The 18,703-nt window shown below is 48.9% G+C and overlaps 1 protein-coding gene across 1 annotated transcript; it reads left to right on the forward strand.

Moving 5' to 3' along the window:
* Positions 1-8,646: 8,646 nt before the first annotated feature.
* Positions 8,647-10,742, forward strand: TLNRD1 (talin rod domain containing 1). Its single transcript, NM_001258293.1, is given in 1 exon segment — positions 8,647-10,742. A coding segment is annotated over 1 exon segment (1,092 nt). The 5' UTR covers positions 8,647-8,976; the 3' UTR covers positions 10,069-10,742.
* The last annotated feature ends 7,961 nt before the right edge of the window (positions 10,743-18,703 follow it).

An 18,703-nucleotide genomic window follows, 5' to 3' on the forward strand; every position in this document is an offset into this window, starting at 1 on the left:
TTGTTTTTATGGCTGCACCTGAAAGTTTTCGGGCCAGGGACTGAATCTGAGCCACAGCTGCAACCTACGCTAGATCCTTTGACCCACTGCCCCTGGGATGATGACGGAACCAGGTCTCCACAATGACCCAAGACGCTGCAGGTGGATTCTTTTTTTTTTTTTTTTTTTTTTTGTCTTTTTGCTATTTCTTGGGCCGCTTCTGCGGCATATGGAGGTTCCCAGGCTAGGGGTCGAATCGGAGCTGTAGCCACCGGCCTACGCCAGAGCCACAGCAACGCGGGATCCGAGCCGCGTCTGCAACCTACACCACAGCTCACGGCAACGCCGGATCGTTAACCCACTGAGCCAGGGCAGGGACCGAACCCGCAACCTCATGGTTCCTAGTCGGATTCGTTAACCACTGCGCCACGACGGGAACTCCCTGCAGGTAGATTCTTAACCAGCTGCACTACAGTGGGAACTCCAAAGATGTTTATTTTATATTATTAAATGATAAGATGTTATAACATGGTATTAAAACGATATAGCTATGTCTATGTATGCATGGGAAAATAGCTGCAAATATGTATATCAAGGCTATCTCTAAAGAGTGAGATTTCAAATTAGGTGTATTTTATTTTATTTTATTTATTTATTTATTTATTTTTTGTCTTTTTGTCTTTTGTTGTTGTTGTTGTTGCTATTTCTTGGGCCGCTCCCTCGGCATATGGAGGTTCCCAGGCCAGGGGTCGAATCGGAGCTGCAGCCACCGGCCTACGCCAGAGCCACAGCAACGCGGGATCCGAGCCGCGTCTGCAACCTACACCACAGCTCATGGCAACGCCGGATCGTTAACCCACTGAGCCAGGGCAGGGACCGAACCCGCAACCTCATGGTTCCTAGTCGGATTCGTTAACCACTGCGCCACGACGGGAACTCCCAAATTAGGTGTATTTTAAAAGGGGTGGGGGGAGTTCCCACTGTGGCTCAGCAGAAACCAATCCAACTAGTATCCATGAGGATGTGGGTTCCATCCCTGGCCTTGCTCAGTGGGTTGAAGGATCCGGTGTTGCCATGAGCTGTGGTGTAGGTCACAGACACAGCTCAGATCCTGCATGGCTGTAGCTGTGGTGTATGCCGGCACCTACACCTCTGATTCGACCCCTAGCTTGGGAAATTCCATATGCCGCAGGTGTGGCCCTAAAAAGTAAAAATAAATAAATAATTAAAAACAAAAGGAGTGGGGGATGCATGTAAATGCAATGAGCCTCTCAAAATACTGATATTCTTCTTTCCAGCAAGATGTAAGAAAAAAAGTCTAATTTCAATGGAAATTCTCAGAATAATGCACTTAATTCAAGTTATCTATAATACTGCAACTGCCTTGAAAGTTTAGGGAAGTGATCCGAATTCATCTCCTAGGAGGAAAAGGTAGGAATTTTGTGTTATTTGAAACATGACCTGTACTTTGTTGTACAGATATATGCAGTTATGTTTAGAGACCTCACAATCTCTGTTTCCAAATAATTAGCTTCCTGGACTCTCCAGAACAAGCTTTAAGAGAAACGGGGTGAACACACTGGCTAAGCAACGGCCTAGCTTTCAACTTTAGATCCTGACCACACACAGCCTGTGCTCCTGCTGTGGGTTCATGAGTGTTTGTGACTTTCAGTCCTTTACTGAGAAAGAGATGTGGGCAGCAGGATTTTGGCCTCAATGAAAGGATGCTTTTCTTGCAAAGAATTGCAAGTGAATTCATTCATTCATTTATTACGTCCACATTTACTGACCATGCAATGCACTGGGTGTGGGGAAGAGATAAAGAGATTAAGCACTACCCTTAAAGAGATGACAGGGTGAGGGGGGGAAAGAGTTATACTGATAAGAGTTCCCTTTGTGGTGCAGCAGAAACGAATCTGACTAGTATCCATGAAGATGTGGGTTTGATCCCTGCCCTCACTCAGTGGGTTGAGGATCCAGCATTTGCCGAGAGCTGTGGTGCAGTTCACAGACTCAGCCTGGATCCCACGTTGCTGTGGCTATGGTGTAGGCTGGCAGCTGTAGCTGATTCGACCCCCAGCCTGGAAACCTCCATATGCCATGGGTGGGGCCCTAAGAGAAAAGGCAAAAAAAAAAAAAAGCTACACTGACAGTTACAAATATGCTACACCAATGGCCACACTGAAGCTGGGCACACAGCACAGCAGGTGCCAGGGGGCAGAAATGCTCCAGTCTGTTGGGGGCGAGGCTCCATGTAAAGAAGCAAGAAAGCTAGTCAGTTTGTAGTTATTGACTAATTACGTGCTAGGCATCATGAGAGATATAAAACAAAAGGTTAGCAGAGTTCCTGCTGTGGCACAATGAGTTAAGGATCCAACTGCAGTGGCTCGGGTTGGATCCCTGGCCAGGCTTAGTGGGTTAAGGATCTGGTGTTGTCCCAACTGTGGCATGGGTTGCAGCTGTGGCTCGGATTTGATCCCTGGCCTGGGAACTTTCATCTCCTGTGAATGCTGCTGGCAAAAGAAAGAAAAAATGCTTATGCATGATTACTATTAGAAGTCTGAGGAGCCTGGGAGTTCCTGTCATGGCGCAGCAGAAACAAATCTGACTAGGAACCATGAGGTTGTGGGTTCAATCCCTGGCCTCGCTCAGTGGGTTAAGGATCCAGTGTTGCTGTGAGCTGTGGTGTAGGTCCCAGACACGGCTCAAATCTGGCATTGCTGTGGCTGTGGTGTAGGCCAGTGGCTACAGCTCTGATTAGACCTCCAGCTTGGGAACTTCCATATGCCATGGGTGTGGCCTTAAAAAGACAAAAAAAAAAAAAAAAAAAAAGAAGAAGAAGTCTGAGGAGCCTGTATCTTAGTACTCATCTTTTCTCTCCTACAGAATTCTAAAAAATACATCCAAAGATCAGTAACCACTAAGGAAATGGACCAGAGAATTTTTCTGTAAAAGCAAACTTCACCTCCATGTAGGGCTGCCTGGTAAACTAGATTGGAGAAAATTCCACATCTCCAGGATTTGGGGACCTGAAAGCATAAATGCGCCTGCCATGGCAAGACTGGTCTCCCTCACATACTCAGCTTCTGTGAACAGAGAGAAAGCAGAGAGGGAGGGAGGGTGGAAGGCTGGAATGGGAGAATGTGAGAGTGATGGCTGAGATCCCGCCCCAGTGTTTTCTTTCTTTCTTTCTTTCTTTCTTTTTTTTTTTTTTTTTTTCCTTTTTAGGGCTGCACCTGTAGCATATGCAAGTTCCCAGGCTAGGGGTCGAATTGGACCTACAGCTGTCGGCCTACACCACAGCCACAGCAACAGCGGATCCTTAACCCACTAAGTGAGGCCAAGGATTGAACCTGCACCCTTATGGATACTAGTTGGGTTTGTTACCACTGAGCCCCAATGGGAACTCCCCACCCAGGTGTTCTTATTGTATGGGAACAAAATGCACCAGAAAGAAAGAGGACATACTGAGTAAGGAGAGTGACCTGTCACCCAGTGACCCTGCTCCCTCATGAACTGTGGCCCAATGGCTGTCAGACTCTCATTCATCACCAGTGGGGATGAGTGAATCAGGGTAAAGGAGGGGTAGGGACAGACTTTCCAGATATAAATTCCTCTCCTTTGGAAGAGATATTGAAAGGGAGATAATAAAGGGTGATGTTAGGCCACGTTTAAGAAAGAATGCCTGAGACTGAACTGGCCCACCAGTGGGTGCAGAAACACAACAGGGACACGGCTGCAAAGGAAAAATATATGAGGACAGAGGATGCCCCTTACTGACCACCAGGTGGCACTACAGACCAGACACAGCTTGGTGGTGGGTCTAAAGTCTAGAAGTGTGAAAGTTGGGTATCAAAACCCAGTACAGCTACATACATACAATGGAGTATTATTCAGTATGAAAAGAGAAGAACGTTTTTACATATGCAACAATGTCAATCAACCCTGAAGACATTATTCTAAATAAGCCAGACACAAAGGACAAGTGTTACACGATTCTACTTATTTTATTTTTGTCTTTTTTTTTGCCTTTTCTAGGGCCACTCCCGCAGCATATGGAGGTTCCCAGGCTAGGGGTCGAATCGGAGCTGTAGCCGCCAACCTATGCCAGAGCCACAGCAACGTGGGATCCGAGCAGAGTCTGTGACCTACACCACAGCTCACTGCAACGCCGGATCCTTAACCCACTGAGCAAGGCCAGGGATCAAACCCGCAACCTCATGGTTCCTAGTTGGATTCGTTAACCACTGAGCCACAATAGGAACTCCATACACGATTCTACTTATACAAGGTACTTAGAATAGTCAAATTTAGAGACAGAAAGTAGAATGGTGGTTTCTAGAGGCTGGGGAATGAGGAGATATTGTTTAGTGGGTACAAAATTTCAATGTGATAAGATGAAAGGTTTCTGGAGATAGAGGTGGTGACGGTTGCATGACAATATGAATGTACTCAATACCCCTGAACTGTGGCTAGGTTCAGGAAAATGGCCAAGAGCATACATTTTGTTAGGAGTATTTTACCACACACACAAAATCAGAATGCTTATACTGCTGTCTTATACCTGCCTAAAGTCCAGGTGGTGGATGCACCTTCTAGAATATGCAAAGAAGGAAAGAAAGGATGTTTCCTCAATCTCCAGCCCCAACCTTGGTCATTGCCACCTTTCCTCCCCAAATCCTCCATCAGCTCTCTATTTGCATCTTGTTCACTGTTAGGGCTATACCTGGCAGCATGTGGAAGTTCCCAGGCTGGGGGTTGAATAGGAGCTACAGTCACTGGCCTTCGCGCCACAGCCACAGCCACGAGAGATCCAAGCCACATCTGCGACCTACACCACAGTTCACATTCTTACTGGATCCCCGACCCACTGAGCAAGGCCAGGGATCGAACCCAAGTCCTCTTGGGTACTAGTCCCATTTGTTTCCACTGGATCACCATGGGAACTTCTGGCTGAGCTATTTTCTCCCTGGCACCAGCTTCCTCTTGTCTGCTCCATTCACCTTCCCCAGCCAATGCTTCAACCCACATCTTTCCAGCTTTCTTTTCTCAATTTCCGTTTTGACGTAAAATACTTTGCACAGTATTTTTGGTTCATGTCACATTTTAATGTTAAAAGAAGATCAGAAGGAGCAATGGGTGGAATTTTCTAAAGCCCTTACTCCAGTGATTCTAGAGGCAGACACAGCTTTCCTCTATTAATTAATCAAGTTAAATGAAAACATTCTACACCAACAAACAACCCTCAGATCTCAGTGGCTTCGCCCTGAGTCTATTTTTTGCTCGTGTTACGTGGCCAACATAATCAAGAGAGGGTCTGCTTCATGGTCACCTGGGCTTATGGCGGCTCCATCTTTTTTTAGCCAGTACACAGGTTCCAGTGCAATTACAGCAGGGGAAGATAGTGGAGAATAAGAGAGTGGCTTTCCACTGCCTCAGGCGTTGGTAACACTGGACACCTCCACCTACATTTCATTGGTCAGAACTGATCACATGTCCTGCCTCATTGCAACGGGACTCTTTGGTAAGCGGTACTCTCTGCGCTCTCCTTCCTTACTCTGTGTTCTCATCCACCAATAGTGAAGTTGGGATGATTTGTTTTCCCTGTTGCCCTCCGGACTTTTCAGAAGGGGTACAGCCCTCACATTACTAATTTTGGAAATTTGGCGCCTAGCACGGGGCTTGGCCCATGGTAGGTGCCCCGTGTTTGTAGAGTGAATGCAAGACGGCAGAAAGTAAAGTGACCAAGAGGAAGGTGGAATTAGTAAATGGGAGGTTAAGTTTAGGAAGAGCTAACCTATCTAAAACATGAAGCAGGGAGGGCCAAGAAACCAATCCCATCAAATTTTAAAAGCTAAGCCAGACGTTGCTGAATATAGTGGGACATTTTATGTGCAACACGCTTACTGGTGGGGTACGAGGTTTCCAGCCATAACAACAAAAGAGGCAGCACATGCAGAAAAAAAGAAAACTAGGACCACAGGGGCAGTAAGTAGCTTTGGAAAAAAAAAAAATCCCCTGATCCCAGAGCAGTTTCATGAATCAACTGGGCATGGAGGGAAGGGTCTCTCTTCTTTCTTCACATTTTTGGCGCTAAGGAGGAGTAGGGTGCAAGCACTGGGTTACCGTGGAAAGAGCTTGATTTAGCCAACTGTTTTTCTCATGTACAAAAAAAATAAAAGGGATTAACCCTACACAACGTGTTTAGAAAATCAGCAGTCTTATTGGCCTCAGTTTGCAAAATAAGTGGGTTCATTTAGATTTTAGAAGATATCTAAGGACCCTCTCTAAGTTATAAGCAGGGTGACTATCCATTTAGGTTTGCATCTGTTGTTACTGGTTAATTTATTAGTAACATGTCTGACAGTTCACTCTCATAACTATTTCGGTTTGGACAATAAACTGCAAGGTCATCCTGGTGCGAAGTGACATTTACAGCTAGCTGAAAAAAGGTTAACACCAGGTCCTAGGAAGGGACAGAGGAACAAACATTTCCGTTGGCTGAACACACCCAGCTCGTGCTGGGCTGGGCACCTCAAGGGCCTTTTTCAGGACTAAGAGGTGGGGTGCCCTTGGGGGTGGGGGAGGAAGCCCAGATGCTTCAACCACTTCCTGAAAAGTAAGGACGGGTAAAAATGAAAAGGAGGTTGGCGGCGGGCTCCTCACCCATGCATTTGCTATGCTCTCTACCTTAGGAAGGCACTTAAGGTATCTGAGCATCACTTGTTTATCTGTAAAATGGGGATAATAATGTTTACCTCCAAAGGCTGTTTCTCTTATTTAACGGTGGCACTATTATTCCATTATAGAGCTAAAGACATAAAAGTTTTGAGACTGCAAACTGTGCCGGTGAAGGCGCACAATTCTAACGGCTACACTTATAATAAGCCAAGTACTCAGACAGTCCGTGCACAGTATCTGATTTCGAAAGGAGAAGAAAGATACTCGGAGAGCTAACTTGCATCAGGTCACACAACTCATAAATGGTTGCGGGATGACTGACCCCAGGAAGTCCGGTTCAAAACCCGCGCTCGAACTACGTAAGGGATATTTAATTAAAGGGAGGAAGCCGCAAGCGTCTAGCCCTGCTCTGCGGACTCCATCTCCGGTGCTCTTTTCTTACCCTGCACAGTTCCCTCGGAATCCCACCCTGGAAGGGGATCAAACACAACAAAGGGCGGGGAGAGCTTGGCAAACCGATCGATGTCCCCGCAAAACGCGATGACTGGACCGCAGCAAATCACTAGGGGATGGTATCAAGTGCCCCCCTCCCTTCGGTCCAGAAAACAAGCCACCTTTGAGACTCACTCCCTGGACGGGGAGGAAGCATGAAGCCCCCTGGTTGGGCTGAGAGCTTACGTAAGGCCAACTGGCGGCTGCGCCCGGGTCTCCCAAGGGTGTGTGCCGAGCCCCGGGCCCGGGCGGGCCTCTCTCCCGTCCGCCGTCCCAGCCTCTCCGCCCAGGACCACCGCCGAGGCCCGGGACCACCGGCCCGGCGCCGGCAGCGTCCGCGCAGGGCGGGGGCGTCCTCCTTCAGCCACCCAGCTTCCCGGGGGAGGAGCAGCGCATCGCGCAAGCATCCGGGAGCGGCGGAGGGGGCGGGAGGAAGGGCGAGAGGAGGAAGCGGGATTTAAACGAAAGGCGGTGACGCCACACAAAAGATTTCTATAGGCTCCAGGGAGGTTACGGCCGAGGCGGCGGCGGCGAGCCCGGGGGCGAGGCGCGGACGGGAAGAGGAAAAGCCTCCAGCAGCCCCGGCGGGCGGGCGAGCGAGCGGGCGGCGGCGTACCCACGGCCGCGCTCCGAGGTGAAGCCGCGCGCGGAGAGGAAGCGGGTGTTTTCTCCTCTGCCTTTCGGCCCCCGCCCTTCCTTTCAGTTTCTCCCGGCTCGCTCGGAAGTTGGAGGTTGACAAAAATGGCAGGAGCCGGGCTCCGGGCGGCTTGCCGCAGCGCCGCGGGGTCCTTCTGAGTTGGCTGGGCCGCCAGGGAGACGCGCGCGGCGGCGTCCGATGCGCAGGGCCCGGGGTCTCGGGAGAGCTCAGCCGCTGCGGGCCCGAGGGGAAGACGAGGCAACCGGGATGGACTCACGCCGACAGCCAGCGGCGGGCCGCGGAGCGCGCGGTCCGGGAGGGCGTGCCGCCTGGGCGCCGGGCCGCGCTCTGTGAACCGGCGAGGCGGGAAGGGGCCGCCGCGGCGCCCGGCACTCCCGGGCGTGGCGGGCGGGCGAGAGCGCGAGCGGGCCGGCCGCTGTGCGCAATCAGTGCAGGCTCCCGCCCGACTCTGACTCGGCCGCGCCAGCACCGGCCACACCCTCGGCCCTGCCGCCGCCGCCGGCGCCGCTTTCCGAGAGCGGGAGGCAGGAGATGCCCCCGGGGCAGTCTTGCATCCCAAAGCGTCTGCCCCGGCCACCGTCGCGGGGAAGTGCCGCCTGGCAGGGTTTGGACGCCTGAAGCCCACGTGCGCCGCCGAGTCCGAGGTGCCTGACAGCAGAGCCCGCCTGAGCCGCCACCCGCGCTCCTCCCCGAGGAAAGGATTTTGATTTCAAAGAAAGGAAGGAAGGAAGGACAACTCCCAGCTTCCCTCTCCCGCCCTCCCTGCTCCGGCGATCCGGCCGGGCCATGCCCAGGAAGGCGGCGGCGGCGACGGCAGCCCAGCAGAAGGGACTTTCCTGGCAGCCCGGCGAGGAGGAGCGCGGTCTGTGAGTTTGCTCTGCGCCGGTTCATGGTTCCTGCAAGCCCTCTAAGAGGCCGAACGCTGCAGCCCCTCCCCGCGCCCCGAAGAGCCTCCTGCGTTCCCTGGCTCCCGGGCCAGCCCCGCGCCGCCCGGGCTCCGGCCGCCGCAGCCCAGTGCCCTCTGCCCGCGGCGGTGGATGGCATGATGGTGCGGGGAAGGCACCTCGGCCTTGGCCAGCTGAGTCGCGACGGCCGCGGGGGCGGCGGCATTGGCAGCGGCGGTGGTAGCGGGCTCCCCAGCGGCATGCCAGTGCCCCCCGGGCGTGATGGCTAGCGGCAGCGCTGGGAAGCCCACTGGCGAGGCGGCTTCTCCGGCTCCAGCGAGCGTCGTCGTCGGCGGGGCCTCCTCGCAGCCGCGGAAGAGGCTGGTGTCCGTCTGTGACCACTGCAAGGGCAAGATGCAGCTGGTGGCCGACCTACTGCTGCTGTCGAGCGAGGCCCGGCCCGTGCTCTTCGAGGGCCCTGCCTCCTCTTGCGCCGGCGCCGAGTCCTTCGAGCAGTGCCGAGACACCATCATCGCGCGCACCAAGGGGCTCTCCATCCTCACCCACGACGTGCAGAGCCAGCTCAACATGGGCCGCTTCGGGGAGGCGGGGGACAGCCTGGTGGAGCTGGGCGACCTGGTGGTGTCTTTGACCGAGTGCTCCGCCCACGCGGCCTATCTGGCGGCGGTGGCCACGCCGGGCGCGCAGCCTGCGCAGCCGGGCCTCGTGGACCGCTACCGCGTGACTCGCTGCCGCCACGAGGTGGAGCAGGGCTGCGCGGTGCTGCGCGCCACCCCGCTGGCCGACATGACCCCGCAGCTGCTGCTGGAGGTGTCGCAGGGCCTGTCGCGCAACCTCAAGTTCCTGACGGACGCGTGCGCCCTGGCCAGCGACAAGTCCCGGGACCGCTTTTCACGCGAGCAGTTCAAGCTGGGCGTCAAGTGCATGAGCACGAGCGCGTCGGCGCTGCTGGCCTGCGTGCGAGAGGTCAAGGCGGCGCCCAGCGAGCTGGCGCGGAGCCGCTGCGCGCTCTTCAGCGGGCCGCTGGTGCAGGCGGTCAGCGCCCTGGTGGGCTTCGCCACCGAGCCGCAGTTCCTGGGTCGCGCGGCGGCTGTGAGCGCCGAGGGCAAGGCGGTGCAGACCGCCATCCTGGGCGGCGCCATGAGCGTGGTGTCGGCCTGCGTGCTCCTGACCCAGTGCCTCAGGGATCTGGCGCAGCACCCCGACGGGGGCGCCAAGATGTCGGACCACAGGGAGAGGCTGAGGAACTCGGCCTGCGCCGTGTCTGAAGGCTGCACCCTGCTATCTCAGGCTTTAAGGGAGAGGTCTTCGCCCAGGACTTTACCGCCAGTGAATTCCAATTCTGTGAATTAGCATCCCCCCCTCCATCCCCTTCCTCCACCCCCAGGCTAAAGGAAGATACTTATTCTCTGCCCCTCTCCATTTATACCAAAGAAATCAAAGGTGAAGCTTCACCCCCTCCCTTCTCCCCCGTGTTCAGTGCTCTAGAGGAAGCTTCCAGAAGGTTGGGCCATGCATACCCTTTACAGGAGCACTTGGAGGGCCCTCAGTGTCCACCAGCCCAAACTGTAGGGACCAGGAGCCGGATGTGTAATCTGCTGGTTGCGGTATTACCCGCACCCCTTCCCTCCCCCAGCTCCTCCTCCGGAATTCCTCACCTAAATCTTATTGTTCATTGGCCAGGAAGGAGGTCATGGGTTCATTTCTCTTTTTTTGGTCTTTTTTCCCCCCCCTGATTAAAAAGAAAGGTTACCTCAGTTTTCACTCCTTAGACATGGATGTAGCTACCTTTTTTGTATGTTGGTATTTTTTTAAGCAATCGTGATGGATTAGGCGTATCCTTGGTGTGGAAAGAGTATGACTTTGCCATGTGATTTGCAAATGGGGGGGGAAGCTACTGTGAGTGTGTGTTTTATTTTTTAATTTACACTATAGAGTGATTTTTCCCCCCTCCAATGTCAAGTTTTTACCTTGCATGTACTGGAGTATTTATTTCATCTATTAAAATGTTATGTTTCTCAGATGGCTTTTGGCAGTGGTCGTTGATTTGCAATAATTGTAATGTTGCAGGCTGCATGTCATCTATGGAGAAGCACCTGGGAAAGTTGGCTTCAGTAGCAGTGAGGTGGGTCCCCCATCCTCACCCTTTTCTGCTTTTTCCTCAGGAGTTACTTCTTCTTACTAGAATTCACGAAGAGAGAACCATGTGTAACAGTCTCCTTGTAGAGGCAGGGCTTGCAAAAGTGGGTTGGATTTTGTATAGTGCAGGGCTGGACTGCTGTGGGGGGTTTTGTCTTGCCTCTCCTTCCTAATGGAAAATAATTGAGCTTCCTTTGTCCCCTCTCATCTCTCTGTCCTAATGTGCAGGGTTCAGGCTGACAAGTCTGATGTCTCTTTCAGATTAAGGCGCTTCCTAATCTGGTGTAGAATGACAGCCTAACCAGGTCAGAGAATTTGTTGATGAACCTACAGAAGTACTGTGTGAAAAGTAATCAAGTAGAGTGATGTAGACACTAATGTTCAGACAAGATCCAGTTGCTCATGATTTTAGGGGAAGAAAACAAATACCAGAGGGTTCTAGACTGTTTAATTGAGGGAGAGGTATTTTGGCGAGTGTGATTCAGAACTTTCTAGACCCACAGCATGATGGCAGGCAAAGGGCTTATTTTTATGACCTTGATCTAAGATACGCTCTTGGTTGATTATATGCTGGAAGAATGCTTTGTTTAATGAGGCTCGGAGTTACTTTCAAGTAGTGGGTCCTTTCTGCAGACCATGTTAAGAAAATAAAATCTTTCGGGGGAGTGGGGTGTATGGTTTTGCTGAACCTGTCGAAGATTTGAACATTTTCCCACTGAAAGTACAACGCATTTATTTGCTGGGCTTTTCCTGAGGGAGCCACATGGATAAATCTCATTCATAAATGCTTTAAATTTGCTCGGTTTACATTTTTCTTGGGATTGTTGTGCCTAAGTCTTTGCAGTTCCCACAGATCTGAAAAGAAAGATTTTTCCATTGTGATGTGTTGGAAGAGTCCTAGTGACTGTTTTTACTTGCATGGCTGTATATTTTACAAGGAAATCCTATTCAGTGTGTAAAATCTCTTTAAACCTGTGTTGGGTACTACAGCTGTCCAGCTTTTCTGAATCTGAAGTTTGAAAAAGTCTTAAAAAGGTAGGGTATATACACTTTTGAAACTGGTCAAGGGAGTTGCTGGTTTTCTCTCTTAGGTCCTGGTGGATTTACACATTTAAAGTCGTTAAAAGATGAAAATGACCTTGAATGTTTATTCCTCTCTTCCTACCCTTCTTTAAATCTGGATTCGTCAGATTTGGGAAGTGTTTGAGAGGGAAAAAAACCTAACCCATGTGCCAGTGACGGTCCTGCTTGCATATGGGAATTTCCATTTATTTTTATTTATTGGATTTTATAAATAATGCTAAAGGTTATAATTATATGGTTCCTTTAGCCTATACAGATCACAAAGAGTAAACTGAAAGGAACAAAGTAAAATCAAATCAGAGCCAGAAATCTGCGAATTTGGTATCTGATTAGGAAAAAAAGAATTGCCAATTGTTCCCTGGACTCATTCCTTGCAGAAGCAATTTTCAGGACAGTGCAAGCCAAAAAAAAAAAAAAAAAAAAAATCACTTTCCCTATCTATTGGATAAAGTTAACTAGCTACTCACCAAATTAATTTTGAAACTTCCTTTTCTCTTAGCCAAGTGAGAGTTGCTTTTTAACATTTCTGTATATTAAAGGTTTTTTGACTAATAATCAAAATCTCTGTCCTCGGAAGTTGTTAAAAGATTCCGTGAGTGTTAACCTCTTTTTTCCTCCCTCTGTCTCTAAGATGAAATTTAGGCTTTTTCATCCAGCAGGTGGCTTGAAGTGCATTCTGCTTGTATGTTTTTCAGCAGGTTTCGGGAAGGCAAGAATGAGGAATGCAGGGTGTTTCTGTGCCTGTATTTCTTGGTTGGGGACAAGTCTGACATTTTAACTTTCTCCCAATGTACCAGGTTGCTAAATGGTTTTTTAAATAGCCCTGATTTTTTAGAAGGAGCATCTCAGACCTATTTCATTGGACTTAATGAGGGCAGCAGATACTGGTTCCAGGAATAAAGTCAGAGTGGCCTGGTTTTCTTTTTTTAAATTAAACCACAATAGAGTTAATTTAAGACATCAATCCTTGGGCTCTTCTGATTTCTGAGGGCAAGTTTTCTTACACAGGCTTAATGGGCACCATCCTGACCAGGGATGTTGAAAACCTTCCTTTGAATGGTCATGAGAGAAGGAAATCATTATGGCTGTGTTCTCGGAACAAAAGCCATTATTTATGACAGTCAACCAAAGTAAATGGGACAAAAGGCTTTCAAACACAAGACTTAACTAGGAAAAAGCACAACTCTGTCTTTCTGTGGCCTTTTCTGTTATTCATCCTGTTGTTAGGAAATGCAAAAATCGCGCATGCACTTTGTGTGTGTGTGTGTATCTCCACCCCAGTTGTGTTTTTTTTTTTTTTTTTTAATTTAGGGTCAGGTGACTCAAAAAATACCTAAAGAGTTTATAATTCTGGAAGCATCACTTATAATCTGATTGTTTTTTTGTTTTTGTCTTTTTAGGGCTATACCCGTGGCATATGGAAGTTCCCAGGCTAGAGGTCGAATCAGAGCTGCAGGTGGCGACCTACACCGCAGCCACGGCCTACACCGAAGGCCTACACCGCAGACTCTTCGACCTACACCACACCTCACAGGGACACCGGATCCTTAACCCACTGAGCAAGGCCAGAGATCGAACCTGCATCCTCATGGTTCCTAGCTGGGTATGTGACTGCTGAACCACCACAGGGACTCCCTGATTGGTTATTTTACACTTTTTTTTTTTAAAGCTGGCATAGCATCAAAAATATTTGACGGTTCGAAATGGCTAATTTTAACAGAAACAGCTGGGTTTTTTTTTGGAACGAATGTGACTATGGTAACATGCAGATCAGGCAGAGGATTTGAAAAACTCCTGCCAGAGCCCCTTCTGAGCTTTGTTTGGTCAACAGGAGAGGAGTTAGAAAAGAAATCCGTAAACCTTAGCAGGACTTCTGACCTGTGAGGTCATTCCCTGGCCCCTGGGGGCCTGGGTTTTTAGCACCTGAATGAGCTGTTAAGGGGACCATCTCCGAGGTTCCGGCGTGGACTCAGATATTTGTGTTCCCTCCAGGCAAATTTTTGTCTTGATTGATTTTTTTTTCTTTTATGAGTATATAGGAAATGAACTGGCTTGTTTTACGGAAGGAGGGTTTTTCTTTAGGATTGTTTGCATAGGTGAGTTGTCTGTTCAGCTCCGTGGCGGAGGCTCAAAGATTGAACTGTTCTGATAGCATAGGGGAAAAGTGTGATACTCGTGTTTATGACTGGGATTGGTTGAGTTGAACTGACAGGCTCTTTCAGGTCAGGGGCTGTAGTGCCTGGCACTTGTGTCATTGTTTTTTGAAATAAGGCCTGCAGCAAGTGTACCTGGGCAAGCAGTAAAATGGTTTCTGGAGGCACAAGTTAGAATGGGCATTCATTCAATAAATACTGATTGGGGGCCAGCTATGTATGCCAGCCACCGCCAGGCCCTGGGGGCGGTGGATTCTCCCTTTACAAAGATTCAGTGCTGCTCCAGATTTGGTCAGTGGACTGGCAGTAGCATCCGCAGCATAATCCTGGGATCTACTTCAGGCTTCATTTCCATCAGAAACTTTAGGGGTGGATCAGTCTGAACTTCATCAAGCCTTCCCAGGTGATTCTGGCACAGGCGTGGTCAGCAGAGCTACTGGCCTGCAGGGCCTGCTGGTTTATTTTTATTCCCTATGGACTCTCTTAAGACCAGAGCTTCTGGGAGTTCCCTTCGTGGCTCAGTGGTTAACGAATCCGACTAAGAACCATGAGGTTGCAGGTTCGATCCCTGGCCTCGCTCAGTGGGTTAAGGATCTGGCGTTGCTGTGAGCTGTGGTGTAGGTCGCAGATGCGGCTTGGATCCCTCATTGCTGTGGCTGTGGGGTAGGCCGGTGGTTACAGTTCTGATTAGACCCCTAGCCTGGGAGCCTCCATATGCCATGGGTGCAGCCCAAGAAAATACAAAAAAATTCTTAAATAAAAAAAAAAGGGAGTGTGTGTCTGGAGGCAGTGACATTTCTGCAAGTGTCTTATTTGCTCAGGTGTTTTTTTTCTCCTGGATATTTTGAGCCCTTTTTTTTCAGTTAGAGAAGATAATTTAGTCTCTCGTGCCAATTTAGGATTGGCAGGTTTTTCTTTTTGGGGGGGTGCGTGTATATTTACAAGGACAGAGTTCTCCTCTTAGCTCTTTTTTGAGATGAACTGAAGTCATCACTGTAAACTGGCAATTTAGCTTTCTATGTTTTTGCATTTTGTTGACTCTTGTCCTAGAAAACTGGAACAAGCAGACAACCTAATTAAAACCCAACCCTTTAGCTCTTTGGCTGCCCAAAAAAGAGCACTTGGCTATTGAGTTTGTAAAGTACTCTGTTCAGAACCAAACTGAACAGACTTACTCCAAAGCTCATTTTAGGGACACCCAGCGTTTGCAGTCTACTCAGGAAATGTGTCCTTTACCAGCTTCCTGTTCCACCCATGCACAAGGAATTACCATCTTTTAGAGCCTCCATACACACACAAAGGTGATTCTGGGAGCTGGCTTTGGCATCGCCTAGGAACTTGATAGATAGCAGAATCCTGGCTCCACACCAGACCTACTCAAGAGAATCTGCTTTGGCGAGATTTCCAGGTGATTTCTGGGCATATTCACTTTGAGAAGCACTGTTTGGGGAGATAATATGTGATAGGCATGACCAGATCACTGCTTTACTCTTTGCCGTGGGAATTGAGGCATTTATTATGTTTATCTCGAGCTTTTCAGTTTATAAAGTGCATTCTTGTATGTTATGTAATGGGCCCTGAGAGCAGTCAGATGAAGTAGGCAGGTATTACTCACGATGCGTGTCATCTAAACATTTGTACTTCTGTTTTCCTGTTGGAAAAGTTAAAAATGATGAATCCCTATGAAGTGCAAGACCTTGTGATGAGCCAGATAGACTGGTTTTATCCACTTATAAGGTCATGGAAAGTATTCTCTGAAACACTTGATGTGAAAGTCACTTTCCCCTAATGATCACGCTTTTAGCCTTCGATAATCTGATACAGCAGCAGATATACAGGGACATCCTCACGGATGGCCCAAATAAAGAGCACAGCCCTGTCTTCTTCTAAGTCTTCTGTTGTTCTACGCAGCAAACCTATCCAGGTTCTTAGGAACATTGCATGTCTTAGGTTCTTAAAAGCACAGCATCAAATTTCCAGGACACATATAAACGCTCATTTAGATTTGTTAGCATAATCTAAAAAGGAGGAGTTCTCTGGTGGCTCAGTGGTGTAAAGATCCAGTGTTGTCACTGCTGCGGCCCTGGTTACTGCTGTGGTGGGGGTTTGATCCCTGGCTCAGGATCTTCTGTATGCTGTGGGTGCGGCAAAACAAAAACAAAACCAGGAAAAAAAGTGAATTCATTTACTGACTTCAAACTTTATTCTGGGTATTCACTAATAACATGCATGTGTCCAGGTTTATGCTGAAGTAGGACACAGAGGGAACGTTAAGAAATCTTCTGGTTCGGGAAGGGTAATATACATGCTGTGCATTCAAGGTTAAGGAGCATGTTGCCCTGGTAAACTGCCGGAATTGCAATGCGTCACCCAAGTGTTCGTCATCTCTGACTTTTTTCCACCTTGCCTAAGGTGACACTCAGGATATTGACCAAATGAAAAATTACAAATTAGTTGCCTTGGTTATAGGAGACCCAGACTGATGTCTGATCTCTAGAAATTAAGAGAGATGTGGTAGGAAACCTAGGTCGATTGAGTGTTCATCGATGCGCTTTCCATTTCAACTTTATTTCTTTCTTTTTCTTTTTCTTTTTTTTTTTGTCTTTTTGCCTTTTCTGGGGCTGCTCCCGAGGCATATGGAGGTTCCCAGGCTAGGGGTCTAATTGAAGCTGTAGCTGCCAGCCTACGCCACAGCCACAGCAACACCAGATCTGAGCCACATCTGTAACCTATACCACAGCTCATGGCAATGCCGGATCCTTAACCCACTGAACAAGGCCAGGGATCAAACCTGCAACGTTATGGTTTCCAGACGGGTTCGTTAACCACTGAGCCACGATGGGAACGCCTCCATTTCAACTTTTTTTTTTTTTTTTGTCTTTTGTCTTTTTTGTTGTTGTTGTTGCTATTTCTTGGGCCGCTCCCGCGGCATATGGAGGTTCCCAGGCTAGGGGTTGAATCGGAGCTGTAGCCACCGGCCTACGCCAGAGCCACAGCAACGCGGGATCCGAGCTGTGTCTGCAACCTACACCACAGCTCATGGCAACGCCGGATCGTTAACCCACTGAGCAAGGGCAGAGATCGAACCCACAACCTCATGGTTCCTAGTTGGATTCATTAACCACTGCGCCACGACGGGAACTCCCATTTCGGGAACTTTTTTTGATGACCACCAGCTTCCTGTTCCAAAATGGATAGGTCAGTCGTTCCAGCACCTTCCTTCAGGTAGAATTTAGTACAGAATTTTTCTAGAAGTTTCCTTGGAGGCCAGGTTTTACTTAAACATTCCTTCTCTGGTAAGTTCTATGATAAAGGTGTTTCTAAAAACATAATACGATTCTAGTTTTCTCATCTCTTGGGATTTAATTTTTAAGGTGTTTAGGCACATGTTAATACGGCTCTGGAAAAGTGTCCATAGAACCGACAAAATAGATCATCTGATATTTTCACCTGTTGTGATAGAACCATACACTCTAGAGCAATTCCCATGATACACTCTCTAAATTTAAATGGAATCTATGGAGTGAATGTTAAGTAGCTGTGGCTACCGACCAAGGAGAGTCCCCTAGAGATGGCTTCAAATCCAGTGTAGCTCAGCTACAATGACTGATCATTCAGGACAGAATAGGAGTTTTTCCACGTAGACGACTCACGTAACTGAGGTGGAGCTGAATGGATATGAAATAGGAGATAGTTTGAAAGACGCATCCTTCTACGTGGCTCAGGTGTTCCAGTTCCTTCATCCCTCTCTTTCTGGAGCTCAACTCAAACCTTCTTGCCCACTAAGGTTTCTAGAAACAGGCAATTCTTGACCTTGCTAGGACTTCTTGCTTCCTCTTAGGAAGCCACAGACACCTGATAAAGCCACACTAATAATAGAGGGGGTGTGTGAGACCACTGTCACATAGGGCCAAGTGGCTGATAAAGATATTCTGTCATTAATTGGGTCTAGAATAGTGTCAGGTTTAGCAAGTGATGGTAAAACATTTCTGATTTAGCAGACATTGACTAGGCATCTGTGACAGTATTAAGGTACATCCCCCTCCCTCTCTTTTTCTTTTCTTCAGTCACTTTGGCCAGAGATTATGTATTATTTAATTTAAAAAAGTAGGATAGGAGTCCCGTTTTGGTGCAGTGGAAACGAATCCAACTAGGAACCATGAGGGTGCAGATTCGATCCCTGGCTTCGCTCAGTGGGTTAAGAATCCAGCGTTGCAGTGAGCTGTGGTGTAGATTCCAGACTCGGCTCGGATCCCATGTTGCTGTAGCTCTGGCATAGGCCGGCGGCTATGGCTCCGATTAGACCCCTAGCCTGGGAACCTCCACATGCTGCAGGATCGGCCTAAGAAATGGCAAAAAAAAAAAAAAAATCTGGCGTTGCCTCGAGCTGTGGTGTAGGTTGCATATGTCGCTCGGACCCTGCATTGCTGTGGCTGTGATGTAAGCCAGCAGCTGCAGCTCTGATTCGACTCCTAGCCTGGGAACCTCCATATGTTGCGGGTACGGCCCTAAAAAGCAAAAAAAAAAAAAAAACGGGTAAATAGGAAAGTAGCACAAAAATAGTGTGGCCACGGAAGGGTGGAGCTTGCTGCTGAGAAGCCGAAGCCAGAGGA

Source organism: Sus scrofa, chromosome 7, assembly GCF_054392235.1.
Source record: "Sus scrofa isolate SSC_HxYL_T2T_F1_AM1 chromosome 7, Sscrofa_HxYL_maternal_Yorkshire_Landrace_v2.0, whole genome shotgun sequence".
NCBI classification, from domain to species: domain Eukaryota; kingdom Metazoa; phylum Chordata; class Mammalia; order Artiodactyla; family Suidae; genus Sus; species Sus scrofa.